Source organism: Alnus glutinosa, chromosome 14 (assembly GCF_958979055.1).
Source record: "Alnus glutinosa chromosome 14, dhAlnGlut1.1, whole genome shotgun sequence".
NCBI lineage: Eukaryota > Viridiplantae > Streptophyta > Magnoliopsida > Fagales > Betulaceae > Alnus > Alnus glutinosa.
In genome coordinates, this window is record NC_084899.1 from 3915355 (window position 1) to 3935352 (window position 19998).

At 38.1% G+C, this 19998-nt stretch overlaps 1 protein-coding gene across 1 annotated transcript; it reads left to right on the forward strand.

Moving 5' to 3' along the window:
• The first annotated feature begins 1354 nt into the window (after window positions 1-1354).
• On the forward strand, window positions 1355-16972 carry LOC133857532 (uncharacterized). The gene is made up of 5 exons (XM_062292796.1): window positions 1355-1517; window positions 1694-2187; window positions 2358-2781; window positions 16717-16801; window positions 16873-16972. The coding sequence occupies exons 1-5, from the start codon at window positions 1355-1357 to the stop codon at window positions 16970-16972; spliced, it is 1266 nt and encodes a 421-aa protein (XP_062148780.1).
• Window positions 16973-19998: the final 3026 nt, after the last annotated feature.

Sequence of the window (19998 nt, forward strand, 5' to 3'; positions counted from 1 at the left end):
AAGTTCAAATTTAGTTCCGCTTACCACCCACAAAAAGATGGGCAAACAGAAGTGGTCAACTGTACTATTGAGATGTACCTAAGGTGTTTCACTAGCTCTTATCCAAGACAGTGGATTAAGTGGTTATCATGGGTTGAGTATTGTTATAATACTAGTTTTCACTCTGCTACCAAACATGCACCATTTGAGGTAGTGTATGGAAGGCCTCCACCATCCCTATTATCCTATGTTCTGGGCACAGTTAAAAATGCGACGGTAGAAGATACCTTGCTAGCTAGGGATGCTATGTTGAAGGAAGTACGTTCGCCAGATCCTGAGGATTGATCACCAAAAGTGAGGATCAAGCGCCAACTCCAGACCAGTAGCACTGAAGCTGCTGCTTCAAGACAGAAACTAGTACTCTCTAAATTTTTTCTTTCATTTTTATTTTTCCTGAGTTACAGTCTGTGTATGTTGTTACTTGTTTGTTAGTTTATGTTTGGTCTCCGTTCATTATTATTGCCTATTTTTCCGTGCAACCTAGACATAGAACGTACTCTTAGACAACTTAAAACCGAAAGGAACTCAAGTCTAAGAGCACGTTCTGTAGAACACATGGCTGAAGAGCCAAAGCCTGTGCTATTGAGGGACCATTATGTTCCCTCCACATACACACCATCTTCATGCCCAGCTGCCACACATCACGGCAACTCAATATGAAATTAAATCCAGCATTATTCAAATGCTCCCATTTTTTTATGGACTTAATAACGAGGACCCTTATAAGCATCTAGATGAATTTATTAAAATCTGCTCCACTATAAGGTTGTAGAATTTTTCAGAAGACGCTTTAAGGATACACCTTTTCCCTTTTTCCCTTAAAGATAAAGCTAAGCATTGGTTAAATTCCTTAGAAACCAACTCTATTACTTCTTGGGCTTAGATGCATTAAGAGTTCCTCAAGAAATATTTTACCATAGGAAAAACCAATCAAATACGAAAAGCCATAACTTGATTTTCGCAAATTGAGGGAGAAACTTTTCATGAAACTTGGGAAAGGATGAATGACCTTTTACGAAAGTGTCTACATCATGCTGTTCCTAAGTGGCAACTTATACAATGTTTTTATGAAGGCTTAACTGAGCCTCATAGACAAATAGTAGATGTCTGTTGTGGAGGTACGTTTATGTTAAAAAATGAAGATGAAGCATGGATTCTTTTTGAAAATCTTGCTGAAAATTCTTTACACCATTCATCATCCGGTCATAGGGCACCTACTTCTAAAAACCAGAAAAATGAAACTCTTTTTGAAGTGAGCCATCCTATAGATGTGATTGATAAGGTGAACGCTTTATCTAGGAAGTTAGATCAAATAATGGTAGCCGGTTTTGTACCTACGACTGCCCCTTATGTTCCAACTCCACATGAAGCATGTTCATTTTGCTCCAATCCATCGCATAAGGTAAAAGATTTTCCTATCATTGGACAATTTTCTGAAGTTCCTCCCGAGCAAGTGAATGCAACTTTTTCCAGACTGGGTAATGATCCCTATTCCAATTCATATAACCCGAGATGGAGAAATCATCCAAATTTCTCATGGCGAGCTCAAGCTCCAAGAAATCCAAGACCTTCCTTAGGATTGCATAATCAGGCACACCCTTTGCCTCCTAATCAATCCTCCAATTATTGACCCCTCAACATCAATATCATTCAGCCCCTCCTCCTCATAGGAATTCTGCTTTTGAGGAGAAAGTATTGACTGTACTTGGCAACCTTGAGGCAAATACTCAAATGCTGAATTCTCATTTACAATCGATTGCCAAGTTAGAAGGTCAAGTTGAACAGCTGGCAAATTCACTTAATAAGAGAAAAGAAGGAAAACTTCCCTCCCAACTAGTAGCCAACCCTAAGGGACAATACATGGTAGATGAGAATGTTTCAGATAGCACAACCCATGAGCAAGTCCAAGTGGTCACAACATTAAGGAGTAGAAGGATAGTTGATAACAAGGTTGGAAAGGAAGCCATTGAGGAGGATGAAACCCTGCAAAATCCAAATATACCCCTAAAAAATCCAAATGGAAAGTCAAAAACTACTCTTGAGACATCTTATGAGCCCAGAGCTCCATTCCCTGAACTTCTCAAAGAGTTTACTTGTGCTAGAAAACAAGGAGAAAAGTTTCAAGAGATGATGAGAATTTTTAAACAGGTACAAATCAATATCCCCATCATCGATGCTATTCGGCAGATCCCTTCTTACGCTAAGTTTTTAAAAGATTTATGTACCCAAAAGCGGAAGATGAGGAAGTGTAGTCTAGAGAAAATTCTTCTAACCGAGCAAGATCACTTATCCAACACAATGTTGCTCCCAAAATTAAGGACCCTGGTGCTCCAACCATTTCTTGTATCATTGGAGACCATGCTATTGAGAAGGCTTTCCTTGACTTAGGTCCAGGTGTTAATTTGCTTCCTTACTTGGTGTATATCCAGTTAAGATTTGGAGAATTGAAACCCACTACAGTTGTCTTACAACTTGCTGATAGATCCGTTAAGAAACCTTGTGGTATCATTGAAGATGTGATCATAAGAGTGGAGAAGTTCTTCTTCCCTGTAGACTTCATTGTTCTTGATACAGAACCTGTCCCAGATCCCACTAAGCTTATCCCTGTCATCTTGGGACGTCATTTCTTAGCTACGACTAATGCATGTATAAATTGTAGGATCGAGGAGATGGAGGTAACTTTTGGGAACATGAAAGTAAAGTTGAACATTTTCAATGCATTTCAACATTCGTCGGATACAAGTGAGTGTTTCTTCTTAGATATGATTGAAGAAACTGTTGAAGACACTGTAACGCCCCGCTTTTTACAAAAAGCGTAAGTAATTAAATCTAATTAATTACCTGACATAGGAATTGACAACATAACATGTTGAGCTAACTGAATTACTTCTAGGCATTCATTAAAAATTATCTAGTTTCTTTATGCTAAATACATCAAAAAATGTGTCACAAATGACAAAAAAACATACATGGAAAGCCTATTAAATACAAGCATTTCTCTAAACATATTACATAGAAAAAGGGCACGTAAATACAAATGATTACAAATAAATACAACAGTTACAAAAACGTTAGCTTTAACATCTTCTAAGCTTGCAGATAATCCAATCCATCATCTTCTGAACTTGCATCAACAAAGATGTGATTGCAGATACTTCCACAATCCCATACTATGATATAGTGAGTCAGCTGATTCAATAATATGATATTTACTAATTTATTTAAAAAAGACACAATGTAATGATACAATGACAGTTTTATGCAAGTCTTATTTATTTTTTGCTTTCACTCATCTTTTAAAGCTTTAGCTTGGTAAACATATTGCCTTAGAGCCTTGTGCTCCCTCAACTATAAAGCTTATTGGTTTCTGGTGGTGGCCTTGTGCACACCTAGTTCTGGAGGTTATTAAATCTTTCACAGGACCTATGTTCCCACTAGTAGCTTTTGTTCTTGCTAGCAGGCCTGATGCTTACTAGCTTTGTTAACAATCAGTTTTGTAACAATAATAAAATATGCAAATAATTAAATAAACCCATAAACATAACATTATGGACATCATCATCACTTTCAGTAAGTATTTTATACTTACAACCCTTTTGTGCAGTCTCAGCTCATTATCTGCAATAAATACATTTATGTACATAGGGTGGTAACATCATCACTCATGAATATTAATTATATTCACATAGGTACAATTATCGTTTTCCTTTGGAAAATCATTTATATTCATTATCATGAGTTTTAAGAAACTCAATTATAATGCCATGATTTTAATTTAAAAGAATCCGACCATTAATCCATTAGCATACTTTTAATTTAAAGAATACTCATCATATGCTTAAATTAATTTTCAACAATAACACCTAAACCCATTTTCTGTAAAAATACCAAAACCCATTCAAGTAGAACAATACCTAGAAAAATTATCACAGCAGAATACTCGTTATCAGTGCAACATAAATACACCCAATACAAGTACCCAACGCTAGATTATTACAAGCAACCAAGAGCACCTAATTTCATCATAATAGAACAATATTTAATAGAAAATTATGTGGTTAGGAATCAATCCAGCATCACCACTTTTATCAACCTAATCGGCCCAAATTCAACCAACAGTAAAATACCCCATAAAACCATCACACAACCATTCCAAGTATCTTAAATAATTCAACAATAACCCACTGCCAACTTCTATCCAATTGGCCAAACCCACATACCACAAATAACCGAAACATAATTTAATACTCACAATCGATCGAACCATCAACAACCAAAATCCTTACACTAAATACCCCATGTTTAACACCATTGAGTCAGAGATACATAATCAAAATCTCATACGGTTTAGAATAGGAAATGTAGTCCCAAAACTATATTTTAAATTTGGTTATCACAACCTAAGTGCACCCAAGATCAATTAACACTCAAAACCATCAATAATCAAACCCAGTCCAAAACTCATACCCCACAGAGGATGCAGGAAATCACACTGGTTTGTTCAAAAATCCATAAACCCGCAATCATGGCTCGGCCGTAACACCCACACACACCCAACTGTCCGATCAAGAACCCAAAACAAGGAACACATCCAAGAACAACCAACCAAAAATCATCCATGGTTACCTCAATTGAAACAGAGAATTATCACTTCAAAATACCCGAGGATTATCAATAATCACTCAAAATAAGATCACAAGAAGTCACAAAAAATTACCTTGAAGTTTCTGTTTAGAGAAAAGCCACAAGAAATTGCTTCCTCTGACGTCCCACCGGAAAGCTGGTCTTCATTCTTTCTCTCGATTCCTAGGTCACTCGGGGTCTCGGGTCCAGAAGCCCACCGGAAGTTGCAAGCGTCATTCACCGGCTACCATGGAAGATTAAGTCTCTGATCTTCCCCTCCCTCGACCTCTCACTGTTTCTCTCTCGGTTTCGGTCTCTCTGGTTCACCATCCTAATCGATCTCTATCTCTGACTCTCGTTCGATCTCTCTCTCTCTCTCTCTCTCTCTCTCTCTCTTTTTCTCTCTCTCTCTCTCTCTCTGTGTTTTCCTTTTCTCTGTGTGATCGAGAAAGGGAAGGAAAGGATCAGGAAAGAAGAAGAAGGAAAGGGGAAGAGAAGAGGAAAGAAAGAAGAATGAAGGAGAAAGAAGAATCGGGAAAAAGGCCTAAACGAAGAGGAAGGTGCGAGTTTCAACGGAGGGGTGTGGTTCGTTTTATAGAACAGAGGAGATCATATATTTTTGTAAACCAAGGGTTAAGTCCTATCTTAGTTAAGTTAATCTTAGTTAATTTGTAGATATTTCATCTGCATATGTTTTCCATATCAGGTCTTTCTTATCTTTAATTTACTAAAGTTATAACTTAAATCCGTTTGAGGTCTAGTTCGTTTCATTATTAATATTATTTCCTTAAATACTATTATTATACCAATTATTTAATAATATAATAACACAATAATCCTCATAATATATACCAGATGTATTATATCAAATAATATGCCAAATAATATTATACTCAATATAAATATTACAACATCAATTAATATTATTATGATACCAATTGAATTAATAATATTATACAATTAATTTATTGATTATTAAAGCCTATCTATTTAAATCATTTAGTAATATTATTAGAGCCTCATAATAATCTTCTAGCTGTTAGATGTGTATACTGTTCCTTACGGTATTTAGCCGCTCGAGCATCGTATCTTGTGAATCAAGCGTCATTATGATCGAGCGCTAGAATCGATGGATTGATCGCCACTATGATCTATCGTCAAAACTGGGGATCGAGCGCCAGTTTTAAATGAACTATTTTATTCAGTCTTAAATTTTAATTTAAGACAATCTAATTTAGGGTTTAAAATTTGGGGTGCTACAGACACACTCCCCCACCTTTTAATAACAGATCCATTAGAGGCGTGCCTGTCTCATTTTAATATTGAAGACCTCAACACGGAGCACTATGTTAACGAGGTTAATTCCTCTTAACACTGTGGCTGCAATAGACTTTCCTCCTTGGAGAGTACCAAATGAGCCTTTACCTATTACATCAGGAATTCCTCTCGTTCCTTCCTCATTTTCCCACCAAAACTTGAGCTAAAACAGCTTCTTGCAACGCTCAAGTATGCCTTCTTAGGTTCGAATGACACTGTCTCAGTTATCATTGCGTCTAATTCACAAGATGACCAAGAGAGAGTTTATTGGATGTTCTCAAGGAACACAAAGAGGCCATTGTTTGGAGTGTAGGAGATCTTAAAGGGATTGACCCCACCATTTGCATGCATCACATTCATTTGGAAGATAATGCTAAGCCCTCCTGTGAGGCATAATGTCGATTGAATCCCAATATGAAGGACGTAGTTATGAAAGAGGTGGTAAAATTGCTAGATGCGGGTATCATTTACCCCATCTCAGATAGTACATGGGTTAGTCCCATACAAGTGGTACCCAAGAAATCTGGTATAACCGTGGTTGAGAATTCAGCTAGTGATTTAATTCAACAACGCACAACCACTAAATGGCGTGTGTGGATCAATTATAGAAAACTCAACTCCACAACTAAGAAGGATCATTTTCCATTGCCTTTTATTGATTAAATCCTAGAATGTCTTGTTGGCTAGAGTTATTATTGCTTCCTGGATGGTTATTCAGGATATAATCAAGTGGCCGTTGATCCCCAAGATCAAGAAAAGACGACTTTCACCTATCCATTTGGTACCTTTGCCTATGGACGCATGCGCATTTGGGTTATATAATGCACCTGCGACTTTCCAAAGGTGTATGATATCTATTTTTTGGGACATGGTGGAAAAATTTCTTGAAGTGTTCATGGACGATTTTTCTATCTTTGGACCCACTTTTAATAAATGTCTCCATAACCTTTCACGTGTTCTTCAATGATGCAAGGAGACAAATTTAATCTTAAGTTGGGAAAATAGCCATTTCATGGTTCAAGGCGGAATTGTATTGGGACACGTAGTGTCCAAAAGAGGAATTGAATTTGACAAAGCGAAAGTGGAACTAATTTCATGGGATGGGGTTTGCAGAACCTACCCATTCTTAAATATTTATCAATCTGTGGCAAAAATGAAGATTTGGAGTATTTCCCAGAGGCACAGTTGCTGTCCACCAGTTTGACCTCTAATTTATACTTACACGAGGGGCTAGGATCACTTTGAGTGGAACTGATCCAATGGCTGGGAAAGGATCATGGGCAGCAAGTTTGGGCGTGGAGTCATGTTAGAGGAGAATAGAAATCAAGGGAATAAAAATCATAAACCCTTTGGCCGGTTGGATAAGTGATCAAGGGCCGAAAATCTAACGTGGGGAGCAAGCTTGACCGATGTGGTGTTGCAGTGAGTCACGATAGTAATGATTATTTTAACAAAAATCTCTCATAGACGTTGGCTTATCACTTACTTTTCTAACTAACCATTCCTAAACTAAACTTTGTTCTCTTTGTGATTAAACTAGGCAGCATGTAAGCTGGGCTGTGTATTTTAATATCTCATATCTTCTTGTAATTATGCCTTAGATTCTAATTAAATAAAAATTAGTTTTCTAACTAAATGAATATTTAGTTACTAACTAGATTATTAAATATTCTTGTTTTATTGTTTTAGCCTTCATAATATTTAAGGGACAGACTAAGTTCCTGCATGACCTAAAGATCTGAAAAATAAAATACGACTTCTAATTAATCGTGTGTGTGTGAACAGTGTGCAACAAAATATTAAATGCGAAATTTAAAGGAGACAAATATTTTGTTGACGAAGTGGAAACTCAGTTAAGAGAAAAACCACTCCGGGACAGCCAAACCCAGGATATCCACTATTTAGAAGATAAAGCTAGTTACAAAGCAGTAGCACTCACATACCATTGATGTAGTAGTTGTATCTTAAACTCTAACGCATAACCCAATGCAAACGCCTCCCAACCAAATCACCTACTTGAAGGGGTCTTCAATGGAATCATTTACCTTAGGGCTCATTCCTAAGATAGACTTCACATGAAACAAAGAGCATACACCGGCAACGGCTAGAAAGCTAGCAGATCTTCAAATATCCCTAAACACCATCTCTAAGATATAGAAAATTCAATACTGAATTCTATACATAATACATGCCTAGAGCCTCCAATATATAGGCTTTACAAAACCTATTACAAATAGAATTCGGACTCTGAGCATGCGCGTTCGGACGGAAGTAAGGTAGCGTTCGGACGGTCTTCTGTGACCACCTTTCCAAAAATAGAGCGATTCTTCCTTTAATAGGGGCGCGTCCGGATTGTCGCATGCAGTTTTCCTTATTCGATACTAAATAGGAGTTTGGATTCTTCTGGAACACTGGATGGCGTCCAGACGGTGTTGCCTTAGCGTTCGGACGGATGATCTGAGTGTGTTGTTCAAAATCTTCTCGAATACAGGAGGGCGTCCGGACAGTTGCTATTCCCAAACTGTGTCTGACTAGGAAATCTAATTTATGCTCGGAGTCTGATTGGAGTCCAGACGGTGTTGAACCTTTCGTCTAGACGGATGTACTGAACTGCCGAGAATCTTCTAGACATTGGGGAGCGTCCAGACAGTATCAAGAGCCCGTCTGGGCTGTTGCAAGGGATTCATCTTGGAAATTGTGCAGAATCTTCTGGAATTTTGGATGCTTTGAAAAACTGGAAGACACTGGAATAAAGCAGATTCCCTGAACATATAGCAACATTACATAGATGTGATTTTGTCAAACAGAATATAGCCAATCACAAACTAACAAAATCATTATTGGGTAATGATGATTTTTTTATAAAAATCATAAACCCATTAATTAATCAATGAATATTTGATGAGTGTCAAATGTTGTATATGTGGACCCCTTAATTTGCATTCGCTAAACCTTTAGTTTTGTTATTTTCTAATGTTTTTTGTTAGTTTTAGTATTTTAGGATTTTACAAGTCATTGAGAAAAATTGCGGTCTTTTTGTGAAATTTGCAAAGAACCAAAATTATCATTCACAGTCTGGTCAAATTGTACTCAGAATCTACAAGTTTCAGAACAAATTTGGAGAGAATTTGTTGTCCAATTGGAAATCGAGGTCGTGCAACGCAAGGAGCTAGGACCAAAAGAAACACGTGTAGCCATGCATAATTGTTTAACAAAGAAAGTGCACACACCGAGATCCCTAGAGCTGTACATAGCAAGTCCAATATTATTTTTACACTCTTCTTTCCAAATAAAGACAGCACGTGGGAGGCACCATTTGAAGGCCATTTAAGACTTGTCCATGCAGCACTGTATGAAGAGCAGCAACCGTGATTCTTTCCATGCACAAGGGAGCAGCACCGACTCAAGACATGCACGTTCTTTCCATACCTGGCAGCACCAAGTTTCTTTCCATAATTAACTGGCAGACCTCACCGATCAACACATTTATTCCAAACCTGTAGCACACGTTATTTCCTTCACAGGCAGTAGCAGCATGTGCATGAGGTGTTTGGCATGATTTCTTTCCCAATTGAGATACAAGACACGTTTCTTTCTCCATACCTGGGCACTGACCACACAGCTTATTCCCTAAATTGCATGGCAATTGAACACACATGTTCTGGCAGCAACCGAGAGACACGGGTTTTTCCTTAAGAGGGAGCATATTTTATTTCCTTTAAGGGAGAGGCGTTCTAGCTTTTCCTTTGCACGTTTTTCTCTAGGTCTGGAGGATTGGCAGCACCGAATGCTTAAGGAAAGAATAGAACCGACCTGGGACGTGCATGTGAAGACGTGATTCTCTCCAAAAGAATGAGCACCGACACACAATTTATTTCCTTAAGAAGGAGCAAAGAAGACACACGTTGCTTTTGAGCACTGGCAGCACCGAATTGAAGAACATATATTCCTCTTCTCTTGTGAACGTGCGGCGTCACGCAGATATATATATATGGAAGTTTTTGATTCTCCAGACCAAAGGCACGTTTCTCTTACAGATGGGCAGCACCGAACATAATCTTTTTTCTTTCCATAATAGCAGCAACATGCGACTCCTCTCCAGAATTGGCAAACACCGAATAGCGTGTGAACCAAGAGGCCCATAACTGGCAGCCAAGACTTAGCACTATATATATCATGCTTTGCTCTTGTAAAAAGAGAGGAAGAGAGGGTTGGAGACCATAAATATTTTCTCTTTTTAATTTAGTTTTTCTTTAGGTTATATTTTATTTTTCATAATCATGTGAAGCTAATTTCTCAACTAAGGTTGATGAAGAACTCTCATTGATGAAGAACAACAATACTTCCATGTAAGTATTTATTATCCGATTTTATTTAGTTTAATTTTTTCAATGTTTTACTTCTTTTCAATATGAGGAGTGATTTTTGGATATCTTTTGCGATTCAAGGATGAATTTGATGACTTAAGGTAATTTCACATCATTAATTGCTTGGTTTTTATTTATAAAACAATTGGATATCCCTTGTGATTTATTTTACGAATACAATTGATGTTTTGATTTAAATTGGATATCTTGTTGTGATTTGCGGATATACTTGATGATTTGATCTAAATTGGATTTCTTTTGTGATTTGTGTAAATAATGGATACATGAGATGATTTTGATTAAATAGAAGCATAGTAAAACATACCTATGATTTTAATTGTGAGAACTTCGGATTAATATTGATGAACATGGAGTATGTTGTTATGATTCGGTGGGTGTGGATTCCAAAACCTTATTACATTTTCTTTTGTTTTATTTTATTTATGTTTTATTTTATTCACCAAAATCAAACATTTTTGAAACTAGGTTAAGATATAATTAGTTTAGAAACAAAATTGTTCTTCAAAAACACAATTTCCTGTGGGATCGACCTCGCACTTGCAATTCATTAATTGCAAACGATTCGTGCATGTAACACCCCAGAAAAATTTAGAACATTTTCTAATAGAAAAGAACCCAAATAATATCTTTTTGTCATTATTAGAAGAGATTAAAAGATTTTATAATATCAGGTATTTTACAAAAAAAATTCTTTTAATAGTTGTATAAATTTTTATGTGATTATTAAAAGAAATTGAAAGAGAGTAAGTTTTTAAGAGAATAAAAAGAGAAATGCTACATGTACCAAAATTTTTATAAAGGAAAGCTTACAAACTGACGTGGAGCCTCATAAGAGGGTCCACGTCAGTTTAATGGTAAAATTATTCAAAACAAATAGACAAAAACACCCTTTCTCGTTGAACCCAGTCCCCCCGTCTCTGGCAATCTCTCTCTCCCCCCTCTCACCGGTTTGGCCACCGGATTTTTAACCGGATCCGGCCGAAAACGCACGCTCGGCCGGCGTGGGTTTGAGAGTTCTGGCCGAAACCCACTCTCGGCTGGTGTGGGTTTGAGAGATTCGGAATCCCATGCTCGGTTGGATCTCACTAGATCTGGCCGTATCCCACGCTGGCCGAAAACCCTAGCTCGGCCGGCGTGGGTTTGAGAGTTCCGGCCGGATCTGAGAGCTCCGGCAGAAACTCATAGATCCGGCCGTATCCCACGCTCGGCCAGATCTCTGTTTCCAGGCAGATCTTTGAGAGATCCGGCCGAATCCTCGGGCGTGCTGGCTGCCTGTGGGGGCCGGGGGTTTTTCGACATGGTTGGAGGACCGGCTGCCTGGCGAGCTGAATTTTTCCGGCGATGGGAAGAGATCTGGATCGGCATTTTTGTTTGGTGTAACTTTTTGTGGATTTGAAAGGGCATTTTCGTCTTATGTCAAATGCCACATCAGTTTGTAAAGGTCCCTTTGTAAAAGTGTTAGTACCCCTAGCATTTCTCGAATAAAAATACACGAACCTTCTGAAATAAGCTAGTAAACTGCTTTTCAATTTTTCTTTTTTTAAAAAACTCTCCCTTGAGTTTAGTTCTAAAACACGTGGACCTCATAAGCCTTAAAAACTTGTCTTTAGAAAATTTCCCCGTGCGTCCACATTTCAACCTTCTTCTCGACACATTTTGACCTCTCAACAGACATATTGCAGTCATGCAACCATGTTGCCTAACTATAAAAATGAATTGGACAACCCTCCTCTCCACACAATCTTCGGAACCCAACAAACACAAGAAGACAAAAGAAATCAGCAGACACACATATCCACACCCCCCTCCATTCTTTTTCTCTCCCTCTCCCCTGCTTTCCCTTCTTCCTGTTCTTTCCCTTTCTTTTGTTCGCACACTGAAAGACAAAGACGAGGGAGAGACCGGAAGAGGGAGAACGAGAGAACCGGTGGGCCAGCCACTAGTTGGGTGTTATGACCCCAGATAATTTAGTAGATAAAGTTAGCACTTCGAGGGGCTAATCCTCAAAACTCATAAGCACACAGCTATATGGTTAGACTCCAAATCGTAGTCTTTCATTCATTAGCCAAGTATGCTAAATACAAACTAATAACAAAATAACTACTACCGAGAGTGGGCTGCTCTCCACTATGTCATACTGCCCCACTAACACAAACTGACCCAAACTTCTACTAACTGATGCATAAACTGACCCACTACTCTACTGGGCTATTCCAAGTCCTAGGAACATGCGGAACAAGATTAGGGAAATGCAAAAATACAACATAAATGCAAAAGACACAAACAACCATATAAACATCATTAATTACAATGACGTCCCTAACCCAGTTGGTATGCACTCCCATCAGCTGCTGCATAGTGGAAGACGTGGCATTCCTCTAATTCCTTGAGCCCTGGCATCAAGCAATTGGTCCCAAACAGACCACTCCATCTTCAACTATGAGCATTAGGGCAGATTAGGACAGAGGCACATAACATTGGGGCGGATGGGAACGCTAGGCCAGTAGGCCACGGCTTGGCGCCGACGAAGCCACAAGGAGCCTGAATTTCGGCGCTTTCTCGGTGCCCAAACAAGGAGAAATTCGTCTCTTTTTGGTAAGTAAAATTTTATGGGTTGATTTAGGACTGGATTGTGAAATCTTTGGGTTGATTGATTGTGAGAATTTCTAGCTTCTAAAAGGGATTTTTGGTAGAAAAGAATAACCAACTGGGTATTAAAATTTCTGATATTTTTGAAGAAAACGTATGGGCAGTGAAGAAATTTGTGGGTTTCGTTTTGTATGGATTCAGTAGCAACAGAATGGGTAATGTAAATTTAGGATCGATTGGGTACTGTGAAAATTATTCTGGGTTTGTATTGCGGAGATTTTCTAAGGGAACGGACTGAATAGGTATGGAAGATTTTGGATATAAATTTTTGTTTGGATGTTAGTACTGGAAATTATTTATTTTCTTTGGTTAATTTAAGAATAAATTCTGGATATTTTGATTTGTAGTCTTAGCTGAATTGGGACTGGATTTGTTGATGACCAGATTTAGTTCACATGAGTTGTTTCATGTTGATAATTTTAGTGAATAGGAATTTGAAATATTGTCGAATATCGTTCGGTTCAATCTGGTTGTTAGATAGTTTTTTTGAGATATCAGAGATTTTGGACATTAACTTTTGTCGGGATTTTTTTTAAATTATTGATCTTATTTGGTTAAATCAAAGTATAAACTCTGAGTATTGATGATTTAGTGATGGATATTGCTGTGAATTATGATTTTGATGGCAGAAGAATTATTCTTAATAATTGAGTTGTTATGTTGTGAATTAGGTTCGAAGTTTTTTTTTGTAGAGGATTTTATGATTCCTTGATGATTTTTCTTGAGTTTTGTTGATTTTATCAATTATAATAAGATTGATTTTATAGAGAAAATTGTGAATGATGGGTGTTCTTGAGGTAATATCCGAGTAATGTTTAGTGTGATTTTGGATATTGATTTCATAGTTGGTTTGGGTGATTAATTTTAAAAGATGACATTAGTAAATGATTTTGGTACGGGTTACAGATTTTGTGATTTAAGAATTGTTGCAATTGAGATTTTATGCATGTCATGTTTTTGTTTTTTTTTTTTTGTTTTTTGGAAGTTCCTTCTAATATATATTAAAAGAGACCAACTGGTCATGTCATGTTGAATCAAGTACTGATGTACCTCATGTAGTTCCTGTTTTAGTACTTGCTGGATTTGATTGGCATGAGTTGGTTTAATGTTGGGTTGTTTGGGTCATGGACTCTTGGACTAAGGATTAGGTAATTCCAGGGGTTGCTGTTTTTGGAAGATTTTCCGTGATTTAGGCCGAATGAGTTCATGTTTGTTGGTGATTTAGACACTAAGTAGTAATGTCGACTTATGGCTATTGATAGGTAGTATAATTTGAAGATCTTTGGTTACGTGTTATGTATACTTTAATTAAGTTTTATGCTTCAAATTTCAGAGTATTCTTCTAAGCTTCTTCTTTCAATTTATTTAGGTAAAAGCTCGATCCTGATGCTAATGGCCAGTCCAGGTAAGGGAACATAACCTTAAAAACCCCTACGAATTTGATTAAAATCCTTTTTCAAGAAAAAAAAGTCGGAGATTTTCTAAAACTCTTTCATGCTTTGATACTACTTATATTTCCGTCATGATAATACTCTTATCATATTATGTGATTTGAATCTCTTGTGATCATACTTAGTTAATATTTGATACATGTGTACCATATGAATAAAGTTGGTGAAATCATATTTACATGTGCACCATATTAACAAAGTTGGTGAAATCATAGTTCTCAAGGTACGTGCACCATATGAATAAAATTGATGATATCATAGTATATATGTTACATATGCACCATATGAGCAAAGGTTGATTATATCATAATATATGTTACATGAGCACATAGTTTTGCCCCCGTGGCACCATGTCATAGACGATCCGGATCATATATGTGTTATGTGGGTAGCATGACAACCACACGGAAGGACGAAAGTGTGGGCTATCGGCCGGGTGGCCTTCACCTAGGGAAGTTCCCAACCCGGTATAGCTCTCCCCTGTGACAACATGATGAGCCCATAGTCGTCCATTGGGACAAGCCAAACGTACGCCGCTCATGGTTAAATGTGAAATTGGGCCAAGGGTGGATAAAACTTACATATTGAATTGTTGTGCATTTGATCTAATTGCATTCTCTCTATCTGATTCATATCTTGAATTCTATCCAGGTTTCAAGGGTGGATAAAACTTACACATTGAATTGTTGTGCATTTGATCTAATTGCATTCTCTCTATCTAATTCATATCTTGAATTCTATCCAGGTTTCAAGAGAGGTTAAAACTTACACGCTATATAAATGATACTTGCATTTGATTTAATTGTATTTTATTTAACTGTTTCCTTATTTGTAGAAGTATTTGAACTCTATTTAGAATTCCGAAAAGAAAATTACACTTTTGTTTGTTGTGTTTTTCATACTGAATTGTTGAACTCACCATTTCCCCCCCCCCCCCAATCTTTTCAGATGACATAGTAAGCCGAAGTCATTTCTTTATAATGATGTAGGTCTCGCTAAGAGAAATAGATCGTTGTGGACCGACCTAACTTTTGTATTGTATAGTATGTCTTATTTTTTTGGAATTCATGGCATTGTAAAGAACTACTAATATATATATTTATATGAAATATAGCCTTGTGCTATTTTAGGAAAAAAAAAATTATATGTATGCTTTTAAATTATATGGATGATTTATAAGCTCTAGTTCACGTTCCCCTTATATCCCAAAACGGGGGCGTGACATTGCACTTGCGAGTACAATTAAAATTCACATTAAGTTTTTGACACCGTTGCCGGGGAATTGTTTATTTTTTAAAACAATTTATTTTTAAATTGATTTTATCTTTCTACTAGTTATAATTATGATTTTTATTTACAATTTGTTTTTGTTATTCCTTTTTTTTTAAAAAAAAAAATATCTGTTTTGTTAGTTTTCTTTAAAAAAAAAAAAAAAAAAGTTGGTGTTTTATGTGGGATATGTGAAGCATGAATTTTCATTTTGATAATTATAGCAATTTTTCTGCACAACATGCTTCGCCTAGTGGTAGGACACCCGCTCCTACCAACTACACTCACAATTTTCACCCACATGGACTATGTTCATATTACTCTAATCTTTATCACAGTTTTAATAATTGTCCATCTTAGGGATAGACTACCCGGGAGTCTTCCTCTTGGCTCTCGGCAAGGACTGATCTGAGAGGCTTCCTTCTTGCTCTCGGCAAGGACTGATCCAAGAGGCTTTCGTCTTGCTCTCGGCAAGGACTGGTCCGAGAGACTTTGCTTTTTGCTCTCGGCATGGACTGATCCGAGAGGTTTCGTTTTGGCTCTCGGCAAGGACTGATCCAAGTAGGGCTGAGCATGGGGAGGAGGGGGGGGGGGATGGGGATTTTTCGACCCCGCCCCGTACCCCATAGAAAACCCCATGCACCCGCACGGGCGGGGATCCTCGCGGGTTATGCCAAGGTGAGAAAAATGAAGTTTTTACACACACACATATTAAAAAAAGACTTGCATTGTGTTTTTATATCTAATATTTTATTACTGTTATTTATTTATTTATCTTTATATATATATAGTAAGAAGTGGTGACAGAGGTGTGGATGGAGTAGTGATTAGCATATGAAAACATAAAAATATACATAGTAATTTCAATATCAAAATCAGAATACAAAATGAAAGAGTATTCAGTGATAATCATGAAATTAAACTCAAAGTAATGCTTAGATTTAAAATAACTTAAATGTAAAACTTACAAATAAACTCAGGCCAGAACGCAGCTGGCAATTACAAGCTTAGACTTAGAAACACAGGAATGAAACATTACAAGTGTTTGGCTTATGAGAGGTCCAGGTGAGATTACCAAAGGAGTAAACTCCGGAATAAGCTCTGCCTTGAACTTCAGTCTTCTGCTGCTTATAAAGGCTTCAGAAGGGCTCAGGGCTGGAATCACGGGATACCAGCGTGCTTAGGCTTGTCAGGCGTGCACCGAAAGCAGAAGGAATCTGCTTTTACTTCGGGTAACTTGCACCGAAAGCAGGGTAAACTTAGGATGAACAGTGAAAAAGTCACTATTCATAAATAGTACCTTGTCGGGTGGCCGACCGAGTACTGTTCACTTTTGTTGATTAGTGTCAGCGACACTATTTGTTTCTTGACTTATTATACCGATGGTGGAAAAATGCTCTGCATTTAATCATCATTGGCGTACTCATCATCAAAAGGATCATAATGGGTAAGGGAACCCCATTCTTCTTCTTCAACAAAGTCACAGTCATTGTGACCCCATTCCTCACAGGTGGTACAGTAGTCCAGATGCCATGTTCCGTCAGAACCTGAAAACTGATTGTGGTCGATCAGGTCCTTTGGATCCTTATCTGTCTTGCTCCACCATTGCCCATTGCTGTAGCGGTAATTGCTTACTTTGAGGCGCTTGCCCCAAATACCCAGAACAGTCGTATCTTCGCCAAAAATAATAATTCTATTATTCTTTGCTAAGACTGGTCTATTTCTTAATTCTTGGACCGCATTCATCATAAATCCCTTTTTGACAATTCTCCAGAGATTCATAATGCTCAGAGGATCTTCAAACTTAAGGGGAATTCTTCCCGTTCTTAGTTCTGCAGCATAATCATTAACTGAAGGATTAATGAGGATGCAATGTTTGGCAGGCTTAACTTCCATGAAGTTGTTGGGATTAAATTCTGGAATTGTGCTCCAGATTCTTAGGACAATAGGCTTACTGATCGTTCTTGTCCTCAAATGCTCATCCTGGATAATTTTGACAGTATCACGGACTATTTCTGGAAAGTCACGTAATTCTTCCAGGTGCTTAACTGGGTAGTAAGACAGAAATCCTTCTTCAAAGAGCTGAGCTCCTAATTCAGGACATCCAATCTCGAAGTGATCCCAGTCACCGTTCCATAGTTGTCTTGAAAGACCATATTCTTTGTCAGGGACATAGATTAGCCCTGGAAACTCACAATGAGGCTCAAAAACTCGAAGAGTCTTTATTCCGAAGACCTTCTTGTACTCAAAATTCTTTCCATTAGTAATCAGCATCATTTTCTGAATCCACCTGTCAAAGTATTCAGTGTATGCTGGACTTTGGAAGATTAAGTTTTGGATCTCGCCAGGAAGGTCGAGAACCCTTTGTCGGATTTTTCCCATTTCCTTAGGACTGATCCTTTGGAGTTGGTAGATCTCAGTGGGAGACCGGATCCTCTTATGGCTTGTGGATTCAACGGATTGTTGCAAAATCTCGTTGAAGGTTAAAAGATACTCAGTGGCTTTCATGGATTTGTCATGAAGATTCTTATGACTTTTTAAGAAAGCTTGAGTCAAATTATCTAATAGTATTTGAATATGAGGAGGAAAATCGATGATACCTCCCCTTGCATATTTGGTTGAAGTCTGAAGGACTTCTTCCAAGATAATACTATTAGTCTTATCCAGATTAAAAAACTCAATCTGTTGAATTTTCTGTTGAATTTTCTGAGTCCATCTCAAAAGGTTTCCTCATGGTGCATAGTTGGGGGTCTACAGCCGTTTCAACTATGAAATCAGATTCCGTAGGAGAGGCATTACCTTCCTGGGATTCTTCATCTTCTAGCTGTGTGTCAGCTGTGTAACATGGATGACTCACTTGGGAGGTCGTCTGGACTCCCTTTAACTTAAGCTTACTTAGTTCTTTTTCCAATTCTAGATCCCGTCGCTTTAGTTCTTCCGTAGAGGTAGAACCAGCAAACGAATGCCTAGCTGGAGCCTTAGGAGTCTTATCCTTAAGTTGTCTAGAAGATCTAGACCTTGGTACTTCAGATCTAGATGCACTAGATCTTGCAACTTCTTCTATGAGAAGATTTGGCTTAGGGATCGACTGGGAACCTCGATCGAAACTTATCTTAACAGTACCATCCAAGTACTGCTGGATATAATCTAGGTCTCCTAGATTATGACTTATGAGATCAGGCTTAAAGCTTTCATTGGTCAAGCTCCATTCTTTGGGTAACTCAATGTCAGTCCAATGGATAGTTCGAGGAACGTGAATATTCGCGTTACTTTGGCTACTTTGGATCAACATGGTTTGACCATTTGGGCTTTTCTTAATTGCTCCGAAATTTATGTTGGTTCCGGTGCACTTATAGTAGATCCTGTAAATCAAAGCTAGAGGCTGAACACCTTCTAGAATCTTATATCCTTGGGTTCTAATACTCAGGGTTAAAACCTTAAGGATGTGAGGATCACTCAGACTTACGGTGAAATCAGGGAAACAGTCAAAATAGACTGGTCCATCATTCATGGTTGCTTCAATGACTCCGAGGAGGCTATCCTGCCAGTCAGTGAAACGGGCATCTCTCAATCCTAACATAACAGAGGCTTTAAGACCTTTCCGTGTTAGGGGCTTAATGGCGACCTGAACTAATCCTATGTGGATAAAGTTGTGGCCTTCTCTTCTATGTCGCTTAATGGCTTCTGGGCTAAAAAGCTGGCATAACTCATGTTCCTTATTGAGAGCATAGACTTGCTCTACAGTCTTAACATGCTGTTCAGTTTTGAACGCAAGTGCAGACCACTTCTTCCTGTAGATTTCTCTACTGGGGACCTTAGGTATATTCCAATCATTGACATCAATGAAGGAATCCTCATCGTGGTATTCAACGTGTTCTTCGTTGACTACCTCTGGAATCTCAGGGATCCGAGTGGATCTAGAGCTTACGGATGAGTTAGATCTGAACAATCTATTCATCGCTACAAGTTTAGGGTTACCTGGCTTAGACTTCTACTGTTCCGGTCTCTCTACCGCGAGACATCTCTCTACCACACTTCATCTCTGTTCTCCAACTAGGTCTCCTAGGTCATACGCCTGTGTCCTATCCGTGTGTCCTCCCGACTTACCTGGCCCTTCTCTCGGCTCTCAACTGCGCTGACGGCACGTTGACGGCAGTGTCCTTCCTATTCACCCTAGAATCTTAACAGAGAGTGGTGTAACAGACAAACTTGAAACAATATAAGAACAAGCTTAATAACCAGCCACTTGGGCGGATGCTCAG

Coding starts and splice junctions, on each gene's coding strand:
- LOC133857532 (XM_062292796.1), top strand. CDS start 1,355: ATGGTAGCCGGTTTTGTACCTACGACTGCCCCTTATGTTCCAACTCCA. Junction 2,188..2,357: donor TGATGAGAATTTTTAAACAG/GTACAAATCAAT, acceptor CCCAAAATTAAG/GACCCTGGTGCTCCAACCAT. Junction 16,802..16,872: donor TTGGCTTATGAGAGGTCCAG/GTGAGATTACCA, acceptor CTGCTTATAAAG/GCTTCAGAAGGGCTCAGGGC.